This window comes from Equus quagga, chromosome 9 (assembly GCF_021613505.1).
Source record: "Equus quagga isolate Etosha38 chromosome 9, UCLA_HA_Equagga_1.0, whole genome shotgun sequence".
NCBI lineage: Eukaryota > Metazoa > Chordata > Mammalia > Perissodactyla > Equidae > Equus > Equus quagga.
Window position 1 is genome coordinate 92,999,582 of NC_060275.1, and position 25,021 is coordinate 93,024,602.

At 39.0% G+C, this 25,021-nt stretch overlaps 1 protein-coding gene across 3 annotated transcripts in view; it reads right to left on the minus strand.

Moving 5' to 3' along the window:
* The window catches only part of SPEF2 (sperm flagellar 2), a 176,448-nt gene that overhangs the window by 28,894 nt on the left and 122,533 nt on the right, over positions 1–25,021 (minus strand). For 2 of the 3 annotated variants that reach the window (XM_046671894.1, XM_046671895.1), the window contains 6 exons: positions 23,854–24,034; positions 16,034–16,181; positions 13,893–14,021; positions 11,688–11,826; positions 8,861–9,090; positions 94–1,259 (listed from right to left, as the gene is read on the minus strand). In XM_046671894.1, coding sequence (XP_046527850.1) covers positions 94–1,259; positions 8,861–9,090; positions 11,688–11,826; positions 13,893–14,021; positions 16,034–16,181; positions 23,854–24,034 — 1,993 coding nt within the window. The remainder of the gene's footprint in view (positions 1–93; positions 1,260–8,860; positions 9,091–11,687; positions 11,827–13,892; positions 14,022–16,033; positions 16,182–23,853; positions 24,035–25,021) is intronic. The other variant, XM_046671896.1, reaches the window with a different exon arrangement.

Sequence of the window (25,021 nt, forward strand, 5' to 3'; positions counted from 1 at the left end):
TTTTTTTCCAAATTATAATTTCAAATTGCTCATTAAAAGTATTCTCTGTTATTCTGAAAAACTAAAATAGTATGATATTTCAAAATTACTTACTGAATTCAGTTGCTGGACAATTGCAGGATATCCCTTGAGAAAGTTCTGGAGGGCTGCCTGTAATCCCTGAAGCCACCTCCTGCCTCCTACCTGAGAAGGCATCACAGGTCGGAGGCGAAGGTCTTTGAAGGCAGTTATCAGAGAAATTTTATGAGGAGGAGAATTATGATAGAAGTGATAAAGGCTGTGAAGAAGGTCTCTCACATTGTTGTACAGGGGAATGCTCTGGAACACTGCCTTGTAAGATAGTTCAAGATGATGTGCAAAGCAATACACAGTCAGCACACATGGCTGGATTTCTCTTAAAATCAGGGCCACCCCATTGCTTTCTCTCTCTGAGCCAGGCGCACCGCCACTTCCAAAACCAACCAGTTTCTTTGTCCAGTTTTGGTTCGACAGCCTAAGTTGAAGATTCCTCTCCAGAGTTTTCTCAATGGCATTTTTTATTGCCAGAGGATCCCTCTTTTCCACTGTTTGTACCCCGACAACTTGGCAATGCACTCTTCCTGCATGTGCAAACTGCACATAGACAAGTTCAGCTTCCTTGGCTGAATTGTTTGTGATTCCATCACTGATGATGGAGAAAAACTTACTTTTTACTAGTTTATCTCTTAGATTTTTCCGTTCCACTTCAGCAATAAAATATGTAAATGTTCTTGCTGATTTGTTAGTTCTGAATACTGGGCCAATATCAACACCCTTCATGTCATCCAACTTGCACATCCAAATAAAATCTTTGAGGGGACGTCCAGTCTTGGCGATAGCGTGACACGATCTGAATAAGTTCTCTACTCTCCCGAGGGTTACTTTGCTCACAGTTCTCACCATCAGCTCCGTGGTGGCTCTGTTCACTGGAGAACCACTTGTTGCTTCCATTAATGAAGCCCTGGCATGAGCCTCGCTGAGATGATGTGCATGGAGAAATTCAGTCCTAAAGTTGTCAGTGCCATAAAAAAAACTCACTTGATTTCCCCTCGACTTCACTCCATGCTTACGACACAGGTCACAGAACATAAGATTTAGTATCTCATCATATACAAGCCAAGGGTATTTTTTTAGCCAAATTTTCAAAAATTGATTGTTCCTCTCTGGAAGGTAATGGTCAAGCTTCTGTGGCCTTTTCTGCTTTTCGGTGACTCGATTCACATCATCTGAAGGATCTCTGCCTTTAAAATAACTCCACATTGTTATTTGAAGTAATCACCAATGTCTACCCTCCGTTTGTCTTAATCTCTTACCCCTACATTTGAACATTATTTCTGGAAAAAATTATACTGAGTCCTTACTACTTATCAGGCATTCTGGTTAGTGCTTTATATTCATTTAATCCCCATAATTCATTATCCTGATTTTACAGTTAAGAAAGTGACCAATTATTATTATTGCCATGTTATGGATAAAATACCTAGGGCACAGAGAGGTTAATTAACTTGTTCAATATCACAGTGCTCATAAGTAGTGGAGTTGGGGATCACTGGCAGGCAGTCCACAGTCCCCATGTTTACACACTTCGCTGTTATGGATTTCTCATAAGGGCAAAGGGTGCTATGGTCTTCCTCACTCTAGAATCTGTTTCTCCATGTATAAGAGGGATGCTGCTTTTTGCTGCCATTCCCTTCCCATGGTGACAAAAAAGAATAACAGGACGTGCACGGCAGTGTGGCTACAAGATTTGCCTTGGACATGTCTTCCCTGCTGCCCCAGCCTGCCTTCCTGGGCAGTGGTAGAGCCAACGTGTTACCAAAAGGGCGTCAGGCTTTGAGACCCGTCCCAGGTGGTCTTGTAAAGGAGCTGTGCCTCATGCCTCGTCTATCCCTCGCCCCCAAAGCTGTAATTTTTGACATACATTTATTTGTCAGAGGGGGGAATATATATTTATCTGGACAAAAGGGCAAAAAATTTAAAGTTAAACAATGTCTTAAAAAATACCAGTTTCGCCCTGAAGGCAGAGAGCCTAGACCACATTTCTATTTCACTCCGACAACTTCTGGACACTATTGATCATCAGATGCCATTGTCCTCTTTCATAGCATCATGAAATACTAGAAGGAGTGTTTGTGTGATACTATATTAAAGTCTCTCACATTGACACACATGCCCAGCGTTTCCTTTTGTTTCATACTTTCAGGTCCTAGGCTGACTCCTCAGCTGGATTTCAAACTCTCCTGCCAGAACCACACTTAGTTCTTTTGTGCTCCATAATGTCAGGACGAGTGCTAAGCACTTGGTAGATGTTTAAGAAAATAAATCTCCTTTCCTAATTGATTGTCTTGATCTCACATCTGTTAGCCTCTTTTAGTTGAAAACCTTTGAAATCAATCTGCCTCTGCCTTTCTCACCCTTTGCATATAACGTCTATTTTGCCTTTTAATTATTAGTCTTTTTGCAGTTGGTGTTAAAACAGAGCCCTGGTTTTTTTTTTTTCCTCTCAAACTCTAAATATTACTGTTTTCATTTAAAATGAGTCTCTTTATAGTTGGTACCTACTGCCTTCATTTTCTCACGTACACATTCGGTGACTCGTCGGTCTCCCACACTAGGCCTTCAGCATCACCTCTGGTGCCTGCTCCACACACAAAAATGTTGGTGAATACATGAATGAATGCACGAAAAAAAGAAGTCTCTTGTTGCTCAAGGAAGGGACTTTGACTTTCACTACTGATTTAGCTAGCTTTTATGTTTTTAGTTTTATGGACGGATTTTCCAGAAGGTGTTATCTTGCATTCTGAGCACATACCTTCATTTCTCTAATGTAATTTCTCTGGCTTCATAAGAATATGTTTCCTCCTGAAGAAACATCTGAAAGTCTGCCCACAGACAGTTTTACCAGGTCCAAAGGCTTCTAAATTTGCTACTGCATTTCCGTGATCTGAATCTGATCTAGCGGAAGGAGTTTGCCCACTGAGAGAACCATAAGGCTGGTGGGGCCACACTCCTTTTTCCTGTAATCCCTTGATTTTGCCACCTGTTGAGAGACTCCTGTTAATAAGATCAATCCTTCTATATTATACCTTTTCTAAGAAATCTTTCTGTATTTCTTCATTTGTGTAAATATCAGATTAATTTCATCATTTTTCAGATCAAAATATGGGGCTTACTTATTTGCAAATATATACTATCATAGTTTTATAATTTTCCCAGAGACATTAAGCCTGGAAAAACCACAGAACTTCCTAGTTACTCCTTTCAGTAACTAGGGGCCTTCCTCCTGCCTCTCAGTTAGTCGAGGTTATGTAGTGAGACAGAGCAGCGTCTGCTGCTCTCTTGGTCACAGTCTTGTCCCCCCCCCCATCCATGCCTACATCCTTTGGCTCTAAATGCTTTTGCTAATTCTCTCCTGCATGTCCTCTGAGAGCCACTTGAGAGCACAACTCTACCACAAGATCTTTGTGGCCCTCACCTCCTGCCTCTTGCCCCAGTGGGTCTGTTTGCTGTTCCCTAAATACGTCATGCAACCTCAAAGTTTTAATGTCTACTCTATTCTCCCCTGGGCCTGGAATACCCTTCCCCTTGCTTCTCTTCCCGAAAGGTTCCATCCAGAAGTTTCCTCCAGGCTAACCCCTGTGGTAACCCACGCAGGCAGTGATAATTACTTCCTCCTTTGAATTCCTGTAAAAACCATGTAGCTGAATGATCAAGTTAGCCACTACGGCCTGGAGTTCTGAACTTACGCCCTGTCTCTGAGACGCATCCCTAAATCTAAGGGTCCCCAAGAGGGGTTCATAGGAGCGGCCCTTGTCAGCTTTTAGAACAGCATTCCAGGGCTCGAACAACTAAATGCTGCCTCTCTTGAAGAAGATGTGAGGGTACAGAATTTGTTGGACTGTGTTCTCTCCAGAAAGCCTCTTGGCAGAAGCCAAAACAGCGACGAACTGAATCTCTACAGGCATTACATGGAGTACTGGTGGGCTTACAAGGAAAAGGAGTTCTTATGGTTTAAGTGGGGACAGAGGAACACTGCTAAAGTGTTCTAGTTTCAACAAACTCCAAATTGCTTCCATTGGAGAAAGGACGTTTTCTGATGTGCTTGTCACTTGATGTCCAGAGACAAGATGTACCTACCCAGAGCTTCCTGTGGTACACAAAAATGAGCGTTTTTGTTTCGGATGCTTACAGTCCCTGGAAGCCACATACCTCATGGTTTAACTCTGCCAGGTGTTGCAATGTTTTTCTGGAAGTGTTTTAAGGTAATACTGCAGTTGCCTATTAGAGTATGTGCTCCTTCAGGATACTGAGCTAACATTTTGAATAATAGTAAGAATAGTCTGTATCAGTATTGTATAATGTTATATATTATATAATATTACTATAATTATATAATTAAATGATAATGGCTTAGATTGCAATTAAACTTGCACATTCTAGGTACCACTTTCTAAGCACTTTATATATGTTAATTACTTTAATGCTCCTATCAACCCCATCAAATATGCCACTTTATAAGTGAGGAAAGTAAGACAGAGAGGGTTAAATAACTTGCCCAAGATCGTACTACAGTCATTCAACAAAAAGTGGATTTGAAAAGAGCTGTCTGTCTCTTCTTACCCAGGAATGGGTCGTCTTACCCATCCAATCATGGGTAAGAAGGGAATTAACATGGAAATGCTAGCGTGAGGCCTGACTCATAGGGCCTGACACCATGTCAGTATTGGCTATTGTTATAATTCAGAAAATACTCATTCAATCCCGTCTGGGTGGGGAGTATGCTCATGGGAATGTTTCCTGGGTCGGTCAATGGAAAGAATTGTCTTGCTGATTCACTGACTGTCTCTTACACTGCTCCTAAGATTCTCAAGTATGATCTTTGCTGGGGGGCAAGAAAAATGCTAGCCTGAAAAATTCTTCCATTGCATTTTGCATGATCTTGTATGATTATCACACATAAGGTCATTTTTTTTTCCTAGTGCATTTGTAATAATCATATCAACAAATGGTATTTTATGTCTAACTACTATCTTTACCAAAGATAGTGGCAGAATTTGATCAGAAAAGGAGTGTTGAATATGAACAGTACAGTAAATGATGCATTTTCAATTTTACACTATCTTTAGTAAGGACTATTTTAAGGAAGACTTTTAAGTTTCTTTTTTTTTTCCTTTTTTCTTTTGGTGAGGAAGATTGGCCCTGAGCTAACATCTATTGTCAATCTTCCTTTCTTTTTCTCCCCAAAGCCCCAGTACATAGCTGTATATCCTAGTTGCTAGTCACTCTAGCACTTCTGTGTGGGATGCTGCCACAGCATGGCCTGATGATCAGTGTGCAGATCCACACCCAGGATCTGAACCAGCAAAACCTGGGCCACCAAAGCAGAGCACGTGAACTTAACCACTATGCCACAGGGCCAGGCCCAAGACTTTTAATTTTCAAGTGTGTTAACTAATACTCAGCAGAAAACTCCTTAAGCTTTAGTTCTTTCCATTTATATCCTTATACTAGCTACTCACAATTATTTAAAGTGGCCAGTCACTTATTTTAATCAAAAATTATCCATTTCCCTCAATTTTATTTATGCAGTGTAATTAAAAGTTATAAACTGTAACTTAATGACATCAACACTCTTGTAAATTTGCTAAAAATTTAAAAAATGTGTGCCTGGTAACATAATGACTGTTACGTGCAAATACATATGCTTTTGTCCTAGGGAAAAAATCCATCTCTTTATCATATTTTAATATATTTTAGTGAGCTTGAAAGTTGCATCTTAGCTATCACAGGTTGCACAGGCATATATGAAATAATATAGGAAAGGTGCCTATTTCTTAGCTTAGAAATAATAGCAATTTTCAAGTTCCAGCGGGAAGTTCAACAGGATCACACATTCAGAAATACGCCACTTTCAGTCAGTTGTTCCGGACTTTCAAAACTGTTATCTTTTCAACAAAGACCATCTTTTGAAATTGTAGAGTTCTAGGATAAATACAATGGAAGTTGTTATAAAAGATTGTTTTCCAGTTCGTGGAAGGAATATGATAACAGGCTTCATTTCAAAGATGGATGGGCGCATACCAGTTAAGGCAGCGAACAACTGCAGAACTGAGGAAGAAAGACTAAAGTCAGAGGATGCTTTTTGGGGGCCAAGTGAGATGGGGAGAAGCATAATTATGAGAGTTCCTCTGCGAGGGGCAATGTCAACCTTTGCTGCCTGACCTTGAGGATGTCGTCGGAGAACCTCTATTTCTGCGACTCTGGGATGCAGAAAATAAAATGATTACTACTTTTTCCTTCCCTTTATAATATTAGCAAAAATAATAATGAATATTACCTCTATTGTAATAGCCAACACTGTGCTAAGTATTTTACACATTAAAAAGCAACATATGCAATATATATATGTATTTTTTTCAAATGGTATAATTGAGCTAATAAAGAAAAGGGTTCAAACTAAAAGGGCTTAAATCAAAGATGATAATTCATTTTGAACCATCAAGATCCTCGAATCCCACAGTAATACACAGCTTTGTAAATTACAACCATTATTCTTAAACCTGGGTTCATTCACCAGCATGGCTGGGTGGAGGTGGTTCCCCAGGCAGAAAAGGCCTCCCCGTCTGTTTGCCTGCAGTTCATGCAGTCGGGGAAGGAGAAGAAGAGCAGAGTCTCCTAAGCTTTCCCCACGCATCCCTCCTCATGCCTCACGCCTGCACCTTTTCTGGTGGTGGTTCTCTAAACTTTAAATCTTCTCTGTATCCTTGCCATCAAATCACTCTCTAATTCCTTAAATTCCGACCTCCAAGATATTGTTCCCAGAATTTTCCCTGACCAACCTCACTGCACACTGACTCTCTTTTGCTTTGCATTCTCAAGCACTTTTGTAAAGTTCATATTCTGTTCCACAAAGAACCTAAATAGAAGTTGATATTTTCTTCTTCTTTGCTTGCCTTTTCAAATCACACTCTCAGTCCCTAGAGCAAGTGGTTTTCCTTTTACATCTACTTTTTTTTTTAACGTAACTGTCTTCCTCCTTCTCTCCCTTCCCACCTCCTTTTCTTACTGCTCCTTTCCTTCCTCTTTCTACCATACTCTGAAAATTAATAAATGTATCAGTTGACATCTTTTAGTCCCAAGGGTTTCTAGAGTTAATTTTTAAGACATACACATGTCAAGTTATAGCTGCTATTTGTTACTTATTTTAAACTTTTAGTTGAAATGCAAACTCTGGTTTTAAGGTTGTATCCAAAAATGTATTATGGTTATCATTACGAACATTAAGGTCCTTTTGAAAGGGATTATGAGTGATTGATAATTTTCAAAGTCTACTTCCACTTACTCAAACGCCCCAAAACACTTTTAGTTTTGACTTGCTAATTGGGATTTCCTTTCAGTTACCCTAGTACAGGATTAAGGCAAATTATATTTCATATTTAGAATCTTTTTACACATCTTTTTATTTTATATTAAAAAAATATCGTGGCTAAAATGAAGAGCAAAAGCAACTTTGAAGAAGGAAATATAGTAAAGGGCACCAGGAAGCCACACAACGGGGACAAGGATCGAATCTGCCCGACTGAAGGACTGGAGGGACTTCACGGGCTGGCTTTATGACATTGAGACTTCCTTTGTCCCTGTTGATGTTCACAGTTCCTTCCTGACAAACTTGAGTCGGAGTCCCTCCACAGGTGTGGTGTGTGCCTTCGTACCTTGGAGGTATAAACCCGCTCAAGCTGATTAGATGAGCTAGCACATGCCAGGGTAGGTTCACCCAGGAACACGCGTTCATACCTATTCCATCCACTGGGCTTAGCGCAGAAGTCCTCAGACTGAAGGCTATTTTGACTAATGACATTTCATGTGGGTTTCTGGAAATACTGGACTTTTAAAAAATAAATAAAATATAACCATTATGAAAGTGGAATTGTATTAGTACTAGACTAAAGTCAGTTGACTATTCTCTAGGGAAAAATAAGGATTTTCCAGTAAGTAGGAGATGTTGGAAGATAAAATAAACTTGTTTGTGAGAGCCAACTTAGTTAAGTGAGAAGGGACCAGAGCTTTAAATCTGAAGAATCCTGAATGATATATGACCATAGGTGAATTCTTAACTGCTGTGTGACTCAGTATCCTGACTACAAAATGGAGATGAGAAACCTACAAGACCTGCTTGAATTACTTGTTCTGTCAATTGATGGAATTCATTGAAGATTATCTAGAAGTAGAAAAAGCCTGAATTTTTTTTAAAAAAAAAGCCTGTGCAAATGCTGCAGAGCCATAATGATAAAATGTGAAAGAAATAAAGAATTTATGTGCAGAAAATAACATGTACATATACATGTGAACAGATCCATTAATCAAGTAAGCAAATATTTGTTAACAGCTTTTTTGGTTCTGCTCTTGGTCTGTGAAACATTGAGGGAAAATTCTCTACTGCCTGCCCTCCCTTCACAGACTAGTAGTGGGGGAGACAGAAACACAAACTCATAATCCCAACACAAAACGTAAACCAGAAGCATGCGCGAAGGCTGTCTCTCAATTGCCAGATGGAGTGATGCTGAAATTTACTAACTTGCTGGCGCGGGGCAGGGGAGGGCAGGAGAGAACGCCCAGGACTGAGGATCACCACACTGCCAAAGTACTAGTCACTGTTTTTCTCTTCTTTGTTTAATTCAGATCTGTGTTGGACGAAGCACATAGGAGATAAACTAGAAGAAACCAAGGGCTCGTTTTAACGCCATGCAATCCCAGAGGGCTGGTTTTAGTCATGGGCAACTGATTGCCAACCTGGTTAATCTCAATCTTTTTTGTGCTCTTTTCATGATAATTATTTTCCTACCTTTAGGTGCTATTTCTAAGAACTGCTCTCGAAGATTGTCAAGCTGTTCGATGGTCAGGGTGCCGTTTTCTTCCTTTTCTACAGGCGGAGGACGTATTGGAGGAGGGGGATCTGGAAAGACTTTTACGTCGCCATTAATGAAGAAGTCTTCTTGGTTTAAATACAGTTCATTCTGAATTTTTGTAGATGTTTCAATGTGATAGCGAGCTACCTCAGTTAATTTTTCCACACTGAAAGTGGAAAAATGAATAGGGTTATCCCCGTTAAAGATACTATTAGATTAATAGTTTTGCTTATTAGAAATACACACAAAGTTAACACATTATATAGCTAAGTTAGACAATTCAATCTGCATGTTTAAAAATTCTAATTTCCCCTCAAATCCACTTGGTAAAAAGGCAGAGTATAAACAAATAAATATAAATTAGAAACAAAATATATGCTCATTCAGACTAATAGTCACACATTTTATACCAAGCTGAACAAAAGAGATTTCATTAAACATGGTTTTATTAGTATTAGAATATATTTTACCATGTATGCAAGATTATGTCAAGAGATACATTTCATGCCAAGAATGAACCAGAATAAGGTTATATGGCAGAAAAACTTGTAAAAATATAACCATTAGAATAACACATTTATTTGAAATTAGGATAAACTGTAAAGTGAATCAAATTTGTTAACGGATTTCTAGAAGAGTGGTGTTTCTCTAACTATATATCAAGGAGTCTGATGTGACCTAAGATAGAACTGACAGAATGGCCTCTGATGATATAATCTGTTGATTGCTTTGCTATCTTCAGGAAGAATGACCATGCTTAGCTAAGTCATGGAGTATAAGCAGCAGTAGTTAGGAGGCCCTGTGGTGCACTGGAAAGGACCCTAGAAGCTGCGCTCTCTCTCATTCCAGAGACTCTAGTCATGGGTCCTTGGGTAAGTTACTTAAGCTCTCTGATTTTCCTTATCTTTGCAATGGAGCCAATAACACACAACTCTATACTTGATGGTTATTAATGTGCAATCACATAGGGCATGGGTTTAAGCTGTACTAGGGATTATAGTTATGGCCCTAATTAAAAGCTATTTTCAAGGCCAGGGAAGTTTTGTACATGAATAAATACAATATCATGTATTATAGAGAGGATCTTGTCTATATCTTGCAATAAAGATTGAACATGGCAGAAAAATGCATATTTAATCTGCTCTTAGACAACTCAAGAACACCAAAATAGTCATATACTGAAGATTTTTTTAAATAGTATTTGTTGCTCTCTTTAAAAATACACCCTTAAATTCAACTCTAGCATGCTATATTCGTGAGTGTCCATATAGTATGTATTATTTAATTAGCTTATGCTTGATGGTGTGTGTGTGTTGCCGGGCAGAGGAGAAGAACATTGGATAGCTACTGAGTACAATTCCAGTGGGCTCCTTTTGTAGAGTGAGACCCCAAGATATCAAAATAAGTGCGCCATCTAGTGGAAGGTTACCAAGAGTAACTTTCTCAAGAATGGGAGGGGAAAAAATGCCAGGAAAATGAAAAGCAGGATTGGAAGTTCAAAGGGATCTGATAGCTCTATTTTTTTTTTTTTAATCATTGGGAATTTTTGCAATAACCAAAACAGAAAGTAAAGCTGAACAGTCCTAGGTTTTAACTTCTTGTGGCTAGATTCAGAGGTCAGCGATACATATAAACACAACATAACTCTGAGAAACACAGGTACATCTGATAGAAAGGAAGCATTCACACTTGATGGCCACATGGATGAGAGCTGCATATCCTAAGAATGAAGAAGATATGTTTTCATTCTTGTGACAGGCAGAGAGCAGAATTGAACATCACTCCTCTATGATGCTGAAGAGTAACTGACTTGGCTATCCAGTAGTAAAACTATTTTAAGCACTACTGCACTAAAGTTACCAGGCTGAGGGTGTGTGTGTGTGTTTTATTATAGAGCAACAGATATAAACAACTAGGGTGAAGAGTTTACAACAGAACTTTCCTTATGGGACAAGGATTAGAGAAACAGTTGTCTTTTAGATGGCAGTGGTTGCTTCTGAGAATACTTGCCCTTTGTATTCTACGTAGGTAGAAACTTCTAAATTTTCAGTAAACGTTTATTGTAAACTGTAGTGTATCACAGAATCCTCTGAAATAGCCTGCTTGGCGTGTTTCATTTTATAGATGAAGCCCATGGGGCCCAAAGGGATTAGGCCTGCTGCTGATTTGTGGACAATGAGGGACTCCCCATCTTCTGACTCAGTTGAGAGCCACTTCCACCCTGTCGGGCTGCCTCTTCTTGTCTTTTAGGGGAAAATTAAGAGGATGAGATTCGCTGCCCCTCACTAGCAATGAAAGGCTGGAAAGTCTGTGGAATCCAACAGAAAAGAACTTGGTATTGCCCTTACAAGGGAATCAGCCTAACTGGTAAAACATTCTAGGGAATGACCTCTTCGTCTTCCCTTAATTGGCCTTAACTAATAATAAGTCTGGCATTAGAAAGATATGAAACATTACCTTACTTCTAAAAAATATTTAAAAATTACCTATAATCTTACCTTACAAACTAAGGTCCTTATTGAGTAGTATGAAAACCAAACTCATAAATGATGGGCAAAACTGGATACTGTAATAGAACACTTTGATACATGATTTACTGTTTGAAAAGAAAGAGTCAATACAAATGTATACATGATTTCCTAAAAGGTCAAAATTTCTATTTGTAAGTGTAATTTACATTTGCAAACACCTTAAAAATCTCTGTCAATTTGGGTCTTCAGGAATTAACAAAGTATATTTTTAAAAATTTATGCAATACTTTACCTGGCCATTTCCTTCAAGTACCTCTCGCCAAGCCACTTTTCCATGAGTTTGTACACGTCAACCGCCTTCAATACTAACTCCTCAAGGAAAGCCAATGCTTTTGTCTTTATCAGTTCAAGTCGGAACTGTGTGGCTATCTCTATTTAAAAAGAGAAATAAGGATTTTTTAATGTATTATATGTACATACACTTTCTGATGAATCGAATTCAATTTTAAACCAATCATGCTTCGATTTGTGAAGATTTAGGTACACATCTAATAAGCAATATGGATAACTAATACCTTATCTATCTCATTGAGAAGGAAAAAAGGTAATGTGTGGTAGAATCGTTTGATAGTTTATTTAAACCAAAACCATAACTGAGGTTTACATTTATTGCACTTCATAGCAATATGCTCTTTGGTAAATTGGAATGGGAAAACACAAATAGACAATTTCTGAATTTCCAAAAGGAGGAAGTACAAAGTCTCTTGATGATCTTCCTGCTTGAGAACCTTGGGATGGCAATGCCATTATTCCGTCAGCACTGGGAGAAGTAGCGTGAAGCCTGTGTGTCCCGGGCCTATTGCTGTACCTGGCACACAGTAAGGTCTGTGGATTTGACCTCTAAACTCTCTGCACTCTTTCTTCTTTGCTTTTTCCATTGCTACTGGCCTAGTTTGGGCATTAATTATCTGTCACCTAAACTACTGACATCACCTCAATCCTATTTTCTCTAAGTTCCTTTGCCCACATTAAATCCAAATCTGCCTCCACACTCCCCAGAGTAATCTGTCTCACCTGCACATGCAATCACAGTCAATCTTCTGCACAGAGTTCTTCACTGGCTCCCAGTTGCCATAAGAGAAAATGTAACTTTCTTGGCAGAGCCTATATGACCCTCCATGATGTAGCCTCCCCATCTCCCTAGTCACTCCTGCCCAGAATATGCCTCAGATTCCCAAGCCACTCACCACAGGTCACCTCATTATCCTCTTCCCTCCTCACCCTGATTTGTTCCCTAGGCAAATTCCTCCACGTTCTTCCACTTTAGCTCAAGTGTTAGTTCATCCACTAGGATGTCTCTCATGACTCTCCCATGCCGCCTGTGTCCTGTATGCCCATCTCCAATATCACAACATATTATAGGTGATTGTTTGCATTTCTCTTCCTCTAGATTGAGTTTTACATGTGTTTGTTTGTTTTGTGTTTGTGTATATGTGTGTTTCCCACGACTACTACAGGACCTGGCACATAGTGGAAACTCAGTAAATGTTTATTGTATGAAGGATGGAAATTAGCCACGCTAGGGATCCTGTATTGAATGAACTGAAAGGTGAAGTCTACTGGAAACTACCGAAAGCAGATGTGGGGACAGGCACTGGTGGGGAAGCATGTGTCCCAACTTTCCTGATACCACAGATCTTCCTGTGTTCAACTTCCTTTAGATTTTACTCTTGGGATTATGGAAGCAGGTGGTAGTAGGATGAAGGGAGAGGAGAAGAGGAGAGAAGCAAGGGGTGGAAAGCATCCTTAAAAGCTAATGGTCATTGAGTAGTTAATGTGTCCCAGCTTAGCCAATGCTGCATTTTTATGGTTTTGTCACCCAGTATATTGACCATGGTTTCTTACCAATTAGGATACTTTTGCTCATTTTCCTATCTTTTTAAATTCCGTTTTGATCTACATTATAAGATAACTGGAAGAGCCCGAAGAAGAATATATCTTGTAGAGTCATTACTGTCTATAGAGAAGGAGGCCCGTAAACATAATTGATCCATGCCTGGCTCTTCTATGGCCTGTGCTCCCAAGAACTCACTTGCAGGGACTTTTAGCCTTTAGTCAGGGTTTATTTTCCTCGTGAGAGGCCTAAATTATTCTTGTTGTAACATAAAACCACGTACGTAGGTAGCCCCAAGCCTTCTTTCAACCTGCAAAATCACACCAACTCTAAAATATTCTGTTTGTTTCTATTTGTTGAGATTTTAATTACTGCTTGTACTCTCCTAACCCTTTCCAAATTCTCCTTGTCTTTTATTGAGATCCCAGCAGGCAGCTGTCAAATCTAGTCTTCATACGGTCGCATGAACACAACCCACTGAATGTAGGTTTCAGTTGGTCAGCTTTGTGTTCTCATAGACACAGTTTGAGCAGCCCCTGGGCTGTTTACCTACTGGTCCATTTTCCACTGAAAAGTACCATCTTAGTTCTTTCCAACTGTTACCTTCAAATTGAAGAGCAGCAAGATGTTCTTCTTTTATTTTGAGCCTCAGTTTGTTTCTCTTTTCCATTTCAGCCATCTCCTCTACTGTTAGTATTACAGGAGAGGCTTCTGCTGTAGGTGGTGATTTTCCTGAAAGCGCAATATAACATGCTGAGTAAACTGCCAACATAAAAGTGTATGCACATGGAAGTTGGACAAAATGAGTACAAAGTGAAATGTGTGGAGCTATAAGCCTCTACTGCCTGGGAAAAGAGAAACCCTGGTCCTGACAGTGGTGAAATATTGATAGACTTTCCTTGAGAATTCTCCACGTGGCATCCAGGCTAGATGCATCTAAAAATACCTGCTTTGTGCGGCCGGCCCAGTGGCATAACAGTTGGGTTCGTGTGCTCCACTTCAGGGGCCCCAGGTTTGCCAGTTCAGATCCTGGGCACAGACCTACGCTCCACTTATCAAGCAATGCTGTGGGAGGTGTCCCACATGTAAAATAGAGAAGGATTGCCACAGATGTTAGCTCAAGGCTAATATTCCTAAAAAAAAAATACCTGCCTTGTGATGCAACAGGGAAAATGAGATGTGCAGCAAAGGCAGGCATGTTTACAGACTCCAAAGAGAGTGAAATTCAGAGTCTGCTGACAGAAATTAGCAAACCCCAACATACCATGCATGCAATTAGCCACCTGCAGAAGGACCACTCCACAGGGCTATTTGTATTAGCCAAGTGTTTCCCAGGTTCTCATCAAGAAAAGACCAGAGAATAACTTCAACAAGATATGGTTGACATATAGCTGACGGTAGAGAATCTATAAGCAACTTGATCATCTTTTAACTAGTACTTAACTACAAGTACTTCAGTGATTACATAAGAGAATTAGAAAAGAAGAATATGTCAGTATTTGTCTGTGAATTTACCCATTAGAAATGGCTGTGTGATTCCACTTGCAGCCCAGTATGCAAGATTCTACGTACTTCAATAAATCTTTCTTGAAGTTCTGACCTCAAGGGGTTATGTCTTGTGAAGACATAAACGTGAACAAAGAAACTGTAATAAGATGTAATTACAACAGTAGATGTATGTATAAGTTACAGATGCAACAGAGCTAAATCTCTCTGCATTTCTGTTTTATCATCTGTAAAATGAAGGGACGGGACTCAACCAATTATTCCATTAAAGTAAATTGAAGCATTGCCTTCAAATGCTGCTTATTTCTTTTATTTTTACCATCTGAGATGGAGTAAGGTGATATGTTTTTTATTGGGCCGCTTCTCTTCCCTTTGCTTCAGTTGCAACCCTACCCCTCACCCCCTTCCTCAGCACTTTGTCTTAACTCCTACTCATGGCTGCTTAAATGTACTCCATCTGGGAAACGTTTCCCTATCAGATGGAGTGAGGTGACCCTGCTCTCAAGGGACTTGAACTTCCCCTACCAAAGAACAAGGATTGGTCATGTGACTGTCTCTGCTGCTAGACCACAGTTCTGTCAGGGCAGGGACCATGGGTTGGTTTGTTTTGAATTCACAATTGCGTTCTCAGCATCCATCATGGTGTCTTTCACAGAGCAGGTGTCTAACAAACATTATGAGTAATTGACTAGTGGAGTGACTTTGGCTCACCTGCTTTCATCTCTTCCTCTCTTGCCTCAAGTCACTTCAAAAATGTACAAGGGAAAACATTCAGAGAGAGAGTAACATGTGTGCCAGAGCTCATTTCTAATGTTAACTGGAGGTCTCTCCCAAACTGAGCTTTCTTTTCTTCTCTACTTTCTCTCATGCCTCTGAGGCAGAGATTTAGGCAAGAGGCCTCCAGGAGAGAAGGACTTGCTTGAATTAAACCTGAAACTTACATGCACATACTTAGCTTTTAACCTTCTCCAGGTAACTGCAGCAAGTGTCAGCTCCTTGGCACACACTTTTCAGGTTACTTAGTGTGATCTTGGAGTTTTTTTAACATGTTCAAAAGTGTCTTTGAGATTCATTTTATCCTGGATACAGTTGGCAACTTGGATAAACAGGTTAGGTGGGATTGGCATGCAATACAATTTGCCAACTAACACTCCAGCTCACAGAAGCCTGGCTCTCTAAGTTAAACCTAACCGAACCCAGAAACCTAACAGGGCTCTGGATGCTAAAACCATGAATACCTTTTGCTTTTTTGTCTTCCTTTTTTTTCTTGGGGGGCTCATTTTTCACTTTTTTATTTGCACTCATCTGAGGAGATTTGTCTTTTGCATCTGCTGACTGGTTTTCTTTTTCTTCTTCCATGAGCCTCTGATGAATTTCAGCAGTGACCTAGTTGTATGAGAGCAATATTTCAGTTAATACATTTATGAAATATGATAATCATTTGGCTTTAGTCATCATTTAATTCCACTGAAACCTCATTCCACTGCAAACAACCACGCCATGTGCTCAGTCTTTACAGAACAGGCACTTGGCTGTTTTACTTAAATGGAAAGCTGGCCCTGTCCCCAGATGCTGCTTCCCCGCAGCCATCTGTGTGGAGGCTGTTCTCTTTCTCAAGCCCTGCCTGCAGGGCATCCTTGAATTTCTTCATTGTCACCTCCAGACTGTGACAGCTCCATGGTTATGCAAAAATTCCTTTCTTTGAGATCTCAGACTCTGTGGACTTAATACTCACTATTCTTCCAAGTTCCTGCTATCTGTTGGCCCCTGAATTGGGGCATTCCCCTATATCAGTGTTTCTCCATCTTTTATTTTCCCCCATGGAGTTTTTAAAACAGTTTCTTCTAATGGCATCCCCTCCAAGAAATTTTAACACTGTACAAATGTTTCTGTCTATGTATTTTATGTATGTCTGTGCTTTATACATAAAATGGGTATGAATTTTACATGCCCCCAAACAAGTTTTAGGAATGCATGCCCTATATTAAGTGGGCTCATGGAGACTTGCGTCCTGGGCTTCCATTCTACTCTAACCCTAGACACCATCCCAGGAAGGTGCAGTATTCATGAGGGTGACCTGTCCCACAGCCTAACCTCATCGTTGGTTCTTAGCCTCCTCCACTCAGGGGACTCTCAGCTTCTCTGCATCTCAGCAACACCCTCCTTTCAGTCCCACAAGTGCCCTACTTTGAGACATCAGCTGTGAGGCCACTGCATAACAGCTGATGAAGGGGGAGGGGTGGGGCACCGCAGGGATCCCTCCATCTCTCCTCTGAGGCTGGCTCTGTGCTTCAGGCAGCAGAGAAACCTTATCTGAGGGTTTGTGCAGCTGGGTGGTGCCTGCAGTTAGCAAGATTGGACCTTCTGAGATAAGTCCAATTGCTCCTGGAGAGGTGAAGGGCATTTATAACTATAACCCTGAGAAATGAGAGCTGAGAAAAGACTCCCGAAAGGAAGAAATAAAACCTTCACGCACTGTGGACGCTGTAGCAACATGTGGTTGAAAACTTTAAAATCTCAATAGTGCAACTGGAGGAAATGGGTGAGGAAATGGGTGTCCATGGGGGTTTATTTATTGAAGTGCTTACTGTGTCCAAGCCTGATGTTATTTTTGGGGAGAATGGAGTGAGGGGCCGGGAGGAGGAAGAAGTTTGATGGAGGTAAACAGAAAGATGAATAAGGCATAGTCGCTACCCTCAAAGAAGCTTAGTCTTGTGGGAGAGATAGACCAGCCAATTCCTGCCCTCTCCAAATTCCTGCTAAGCTTCATACTCCAGGGCTCAGCATGAAACTGTCCCCAACTGTTCTATGAGTGCTAAGTTTTGTCCCACCCTCCAAATGGGTTTCATGCTCCTGAGAGCTGAGCCAGTCCTCCTTCTTGGTATTCTCCATAGCTTTTAGGACATGTGCTAGGCTCATAGGAGAGGCCCAGGAAAGGCCTATTAATTGATGGAGTTTCTTTTAAAATAATCATATTCCACAGAATACACCCACAGCTTCTTCAATACCAGCAGAGCCTTGTAGAGATACAGAAAAGTTTGAGAAAGCAAGCCAGTTGCATTTTTTTTTAATCAGATGCTCTTTAGATGAACATGAATTTCATGATATATACTGTAGTTTCAAATTCTTGGTAAAGCTGAAAGCAGACTTGTTAACATTCTCCCCTAAATTGCAAGCAATTCATTTTTGAATCTGTTCTTGCAAAGCATGGTAAGTTAGCAATTTCCTTTAAAATTGGATTTTTCTCCTTTGTAAACAACCTTGTGATGAGGATGATGATGATGACGATGATAATTATCATCATCTCCATTTTTCTGGTTCACTTCCCTCAAAGACCTCTGGGTCTTTTCCAAAAATTAACATAATTTACAATACATCCAGCAGTCTAGCTTATAAGGCTGAAGAAACTCTAGAAATAATGCCTTGACATTGTGGGCGTTACACATGACTTGTTTCTTTGAAATCACTGCATACCTGCTAATTAGGAGAAAGTTTTGCTAAAAAATTAACATAGCACACTAAATGGTTGCTCTTGGTAAAACTGCTGTGTGGAATAAAGCCTGTGTTAAAGTGCCCTCATTTTAATTGCACTTATCTCAGCAGGTACTGTTTTCCCCACAACAATTTACTGAATCAGGCCTTTTTCATTTGGAACTCAAAGTTCCCTCAAGGTCATGTGACATCAAGGTCATAAAAGTCTGTAAGAAACATAAAAGCAGGATTCAAATACAATTATTAGTAATATTAATTACTAAACAATCCTTCCTCCTATGCTGTCTATGTGTTTTTTAAAAGTCCATGAGAAAAACAGTACAAGTTTGAGTAGTTTTCTTACCATAATGATCTATTATATTTACAATTTCTAAAACACTTTCATATATGTTATTTCATTGGATCTTTTCAACCTTTTAAGAAAGGAAAGATAGGTAGAATGTCTCTTATGTTACAGATCTGGAATTGAAGACTTGAGAGAGTTTAAGTGAATTTCCTAAAATCACACAGGTTAATCAAGAGGGATAGCTAATTCTCTTTGTGCTGTAGGATACTCTTTCTAATAATGTAACATTTTAAAATGTCCTTTTCCCCAGGTAATTTTAATGGGATTCATAAGACTTGTAAATTATGTTTACATAGCTCAATTAACAATAAGAATAATAATTCATATTCTTTTCTAGAACTCCTAGATCTGGTTTTCCACTCTCTGGTGCTTGGTAGTTGTGGTCTTTGTGGTAATCATCATCATCATTGCCTTCATCAGTAATATTGACATCATCATCATCAGTATAGCAGTAGCAGCATCTCAAGACCTAGTATTATGTTAGTGGCATTATGCTAGGTAAAGGTACATAAAATTTTAGAATCTAGTTAAGTATTCAGGAAAACAACTAACAAGACAAAAATTACAAACAATAACCCAGATCTTAAGAGCCAAATGAGTGGGAGAAACAAATCTGCTACAAGGACGGAAAGAACATATGATCAGAGAAGGCTAGGATTTCAGGAAACAGGTAACCAAGTGATCAGGAATCAAGGCAGGAACAAGTTCTGAAGAATTAAAGAAACAATAGGATTTAAGCAAATAGAAGGAAGGAGGAGCATATTTTAGGACAGAAAAAATGGCGTCAGCTAAGGCGTCGGAATTTTTAATGCCTATGGAATATGTAACAAGCAATATCTAGTCAGCTCACAAGAGGGTTTGATGAGTTGGTACCAGCAAAGATATGGAGCTCTGAGCCTCTAGGTCAAGGGTTTAGGATTCTATGGTGGCTACTGGAGGTCATCACGCTACCCCATTCTCCTCCTAGGTCAAGAAAGCAAGATCATTTCTGTATTCTTAGAAGCATCATATGCTTCTTTAAAAAAAAAAAATCTATTAATCCTTTTCCTTTATCTGGATCATTTTTCCCTTTTTAATTTAAAGTAGTTGTAGATATATTTGAGGTATAAATCTATCATCTTACTATATGCTTTCTATTTGTATTGCTTGTGCTGAATCTTTTTCTACCCTCCTTTCTTTTCTTATTTTGGATTGAATATTTTAAATTATTTCAGTTTTTCTCTATATTAGTTTGGAAGTAACATACACTAATTCACTTAGTGGTTGCTCTAGGAATAACAGATGAATTTATTGAGTAAATAATATTTAGACCTTGATGCGTTAATAATTCGTGATGTAATTCCTAGGGTAACCACTAAGAGATTAGTAATAGAACGCATTACTTTCAAACTTACAGATGGGGAAAAAAGCAAGAAAGAAAAGCTACAGAAAGGATGAAAGAATATTTAACATGTGAAAAATATCTAAAAGTATAATTTCCAAAAAAAAGCATTATACATAAAGATTACCTCATAATAAGAAAAAGTTCAATTCACAAGAAATATTTGACAATTTAAAATTTGTTTAGACCCAATTTCATGTCCTCAAATATACATAAAGCAAAAACTGATGAAAGTGTAGAGAGAAATGAATACATCCAGTCTCAAAGTGGGCAATTTTATCATACCTTTCTTGACAATTCAAAGAAGGAGAAAACAAATTTAATGAGGGTAAAGATTTAAACAATGATAGTATATATATGTATTTTAAATATAAATATATACTAAATAACATAGTAAAGATATAAATATGTATACATAAAACAATTTTATATATACATATAAAACAATGGACTATATATACTTCAAGGATATACAGAACATTCTTAAAACTTACCACAAAGCAAATTTCAGAACATTTCAATGAGAGTGTGATCTCTGATTAAAATGTAATTAAGCCAGAAGTTAACATACTATTTAGAAAATTAAAAATATACTTCTAAAACCCTTTGAACTGGATGACAATGAAAATAACATTATATCAAAACTTGAGATCCAGTTAGAGCAAGTCCACAGAGGGAGCTTTATGGTCACAAGTGCATATATTAGGAAAAAAAGAGAGACCAACAATTCATAAACTATCATCCACCTCAAAGTTCTAGAAAAGAATGGCAAAATAAGCCCAAAGAAAACAATGAGGGAAAAATAAAATTAAGAAAAAAACACAGTAAAGTAAATCAATGAAGTTAAAAGTTAGTTCTTTCAGAAGACTGAGTAATCGATCTACTTCAGGCTCAGCTAATCAAGGGACAGGAAAAACACCGGAAACCAGCATCAGCACTGGCAAAGGGCCATCAGACAGATGCTGCAAGTATCAACACAAACACAAGAGGATATTTTAAACAATTTCATGCCAATAAATTTGAAAATTTAGAAATGGAAAAATTCCTGGCAAAATAAAATTTACCAAAACCAACCCAAGTTTCTTCCAATAAGAAAAAGAAGATAGAAAGTATCCTATACCTCTTAAAGAAAATGAATCCTTGGAGGGAGGGGGCAACAAAAACTCTTCCTATAAACTTTCCACAAAACTATAGGCCTAGATGGCTTCTTAGTGAATGCTGCCAAACATTTCAAGAAGAAAACTTACGACTTCTTCAAAATCTTGCAAATAATAGAAAGAGATGAAACATATCTGACTCGACTTATGAGGCTAGTATTACCTAGTATTTTAGTATTACTACTAAAAGTAGACAAGGACAGTATAAGAGAGAAAAATTGTAGAATTTTCTCATTCATAAACAAAGACTCAAAAATCCTAAACAAATTATGAGCAAAATAAATCCAGCAACATGTAAGGATGATGCCTCATTATAATGTTGGACTGTTCTAGGGATGCAATGTAAGTTTAATATTAAAAATTGACCAATATTATATCCCACTTTAACGGAAAATGGAGAAAAAAATCATTTGATAATCTCTATAGATACAGAAGAACCATTTGATGATACAATTCATGAAAAAATCCTCATAATAAGCTAGAGATAGACGTGAATTTCCATAACCTGATAAATACTGCTGAAAAGAAATCTACAGCTAACATTTTTGTGAATCTGGACAAGCTGAGTTGAAAATTTATATGGAAAGTCAAAGAGCCAAGAAGCGTCAAAATGGTCTTGGCAGATGACAAGGTGGGAAGATTTGTTCATCCAGATAACAAATAAATGGTATGATATTATGTAGTTTTGCTACAAGGATAGACAAACAGAGCAATGCAACAGACCTAATTTATGATATGTAGTCATACATATCACATGTATGAATAATTTATGACACAGATGATACTGCAGTAACATGGGGAAAGGATTTAGTATCACCTATGAAAGCTGAAGTATTATGTATAGTATTGTCTACATACTCCTAGGTATATACCCAACAGTCATGTGTGCATATGCATACCAATGGACATGTACAAGAATCTTCATAGCAGCAGTATCCATAATAGCACAAAACAGGAAGCCCAAATGTGTATCAGTTGCAGGAAGGTTAAATAAACTATGATATATTCATATAATGCAGCACTATGAAGCAACAAAAATGAACAGGATACAGCTCCACTCAGCATGGGATGAATCCCACAAATAATATTGAGGAAAAGAAGACACAAAGAGACAAAAGGTATGAGTCCATTGAAGCTCAAAAGTAAGCAAAGCTAAACTATACTATTTAGAGATACATACTTGGGTAATAAAACTCTTAAGAAGATCAAGGACATGATTACTAAAAAGGCAAGATAGAGGTTCCCTTTCTTGGGGATGAAGGGTATTAGGACTGGGAAGGGACACAAGAAGGACTTGGCATGTGCAGACCTTTTCCATTGCTCCCCTGTGTGGTGGTTCCATGACTATTTACTTTAGGTGGGTGCATTAAGCCATGCAATTATATATTATGCACTTTTCCTATGTGTGTCAAAATCCACACTAAAATCTTTTTATAAAAGAAGCAAGACAATCAGAGGAGCTTACGGTCGCTGTTGAGAGAGACAGAAGAAAGAAAGAAGGAGAAAAAAAGGAAGATATGGGGAGCAGACAGGAGGCACTGAGGCTGCAGTGGGATAAGGCCAGAGAAAAGGACCCTGGATGCAGAGTGGCCGGGAAGGGACTTGGAAGACGCCCAATCAAAAGTGTTGGTTGCTTGCTGTGAGACTGTGATGCAAGCTCCTCTCCTACTTCTTCCAAAAAACCTTCTGGAAAGTGAACACTGCTTTCTGCTCAAATGAGATATTTTGGGGAAACTCAAAGAAGGCTTGGCACAGAACAAAAACAGAAACCACACTGGTGGACCCAGGACCTGGAGGATGAGGGAACAGTGGTCATCGAGTTAAGCACCTTCTGTACGGGGTGAAGCCTCTGCTTAAAGTCATCTGCATGCTGTCCCTTTCCCTCTTGATTTGGTCCAGCTCTTTGCAGGCAAGGAGAATCATCACTTTACCTCTCAGGGAAGGTGGAAAGGACACGAACTTGGAAGTCATGTAGACTTTGGTTCAAATCTCATCTCCGACACTTACCTGCCAAGTGACCTTGGGCAGGTTTGTTAACCTCTCTGGATTTTGGTTTTCCACTGTAAAGAGGATAATAATACTTATCCCATAGGTGACTTATGTAAAATGCCTAGCAGAGGCTATAAACTAGAGGCCTGTGGGGCAGATGTGTGTTTTGCTGGACTCTGTCAATTTTTAAAAATTTGTTTTCATTTTTAACTTGTTAAAAATCAGTAGATTTCACACTAAAACTTGAATTTCTGGCTGTTCTTATAAAATTGGAAAATCTGGCCATGCAGAGTCTCATTCTCAAATGGCAAATTTGGCTAGGGCAGAGTAGCACACAGCTCTTTAGACAGGGGTGTGATTTCCACTTGGCCACAGTCCCACCCTTCCCTATTGCCTTATACTTGACCTGCCTCATTGACATTTCCTGCTGGCCCTTTAGGGCCCCTGCACTTGGAACACTGGTCCAGCATAGAAAATAATCGAATGTTGGTTCACTCCTTCTTTGATCTCATATATTTGCTGATTGACTTGTTTCACTTCCTATTTCTTTCAGAAAAAAAGACTCCTTGGAAGTATAAATTTACACCATGCTTGCAAACCTTGTGTAAATTTTCTATTCATAGCATATTAGCAACGTTGGTACTTACTGAACGGATATTCCTGAAAGGAAATGTAATAACAAGTGCTGCTTACCATGTGAGATATCGCTGAAGAAGCCTGCTGCCAGGTGTCTATTACCAACTTCTCATCCGCCTCAAAGTTTAACTCCACATTTTCTAGCGTGTAATCAATCTTGTCCTTCAGTAGAGCTCTGGATTTTGATTTGGACATAGCCAAATCCAGAGAAATGGATATTCGAGGAACCAGAGGAATTCTTTGGAAAACAAACAAAAGGAATATAAAGATTTCATTTAACAGATTTTATGTAACAGAATTCTATTTCCATGACCATGTTACTTTCTGAATTTTGTTGTCTTGCTTTATTCTCAATTTTCAAAGCTGTTCTGGAAAAACTCTTTAAATGGAGAAAAGACTGTATTCAAATTCTTATGGTTTAGGAAGTCTTATTAACAAGAGGGAACTAGAAACAAACAATAACAGAACACAATTTTCAGGTTTAATTCTCAGTAATTATGAAGAGGTGGATTAACCTATAGCAATTATGAAGAAAAGCAATTTTGAAATATATCCAGGGCATAAAGGAAAATGGGACGAGGAATAATTCAGTCATGAGAAAGCAAACCAAATGCAACTGGGCATCACTTGTTTAAGATGACTAGTATTATTTGGCTTCCTAAAGTGGACAGTATAGAAGCAGAAAATGACTGCGGCCAGCCTGGTGGCATAGTGGTTAGGTTCACATGCTCTGCTCCAGTGGCCATGGGTTCACAGGTTGGATCCCAGGCATGGACATACACATTGCTCATTAAGCCAAGCTGTGGTGGCATCCCACATACAAAACAGAGGAGGACTGGCACAAATGTTAGCTCAGTGACAATCTTCTTCACCAACAAAACAAAACCGCAGGATATGACAGATGTGAGGTCTACTGGGGTATTTCATGGAGGCAATAACTTTTTGGTGATGGGTGGGGAAGAGCTCAAGTGACCTTCCCCACCCTTGAACATGGATGATGAGGGGCTTTCTTTTTGTTTTGTAAAGTGCTTGGGAACACAAAGTTAAGCTCTACCTCTTCCTTCTCTTAACCATATTGTTGCCCCTATGTAGAAATTTTAGAGCTTTCCCTGGGAACATTCTATCCCAAAAGGACCCCAGGATCTCAAAGGTTAACAGAAGGAGGGAAAGATCCACAGAGCAGAATGTTTCTTGTGATTGGGATCCACCTCAGTGAGACAAAGAG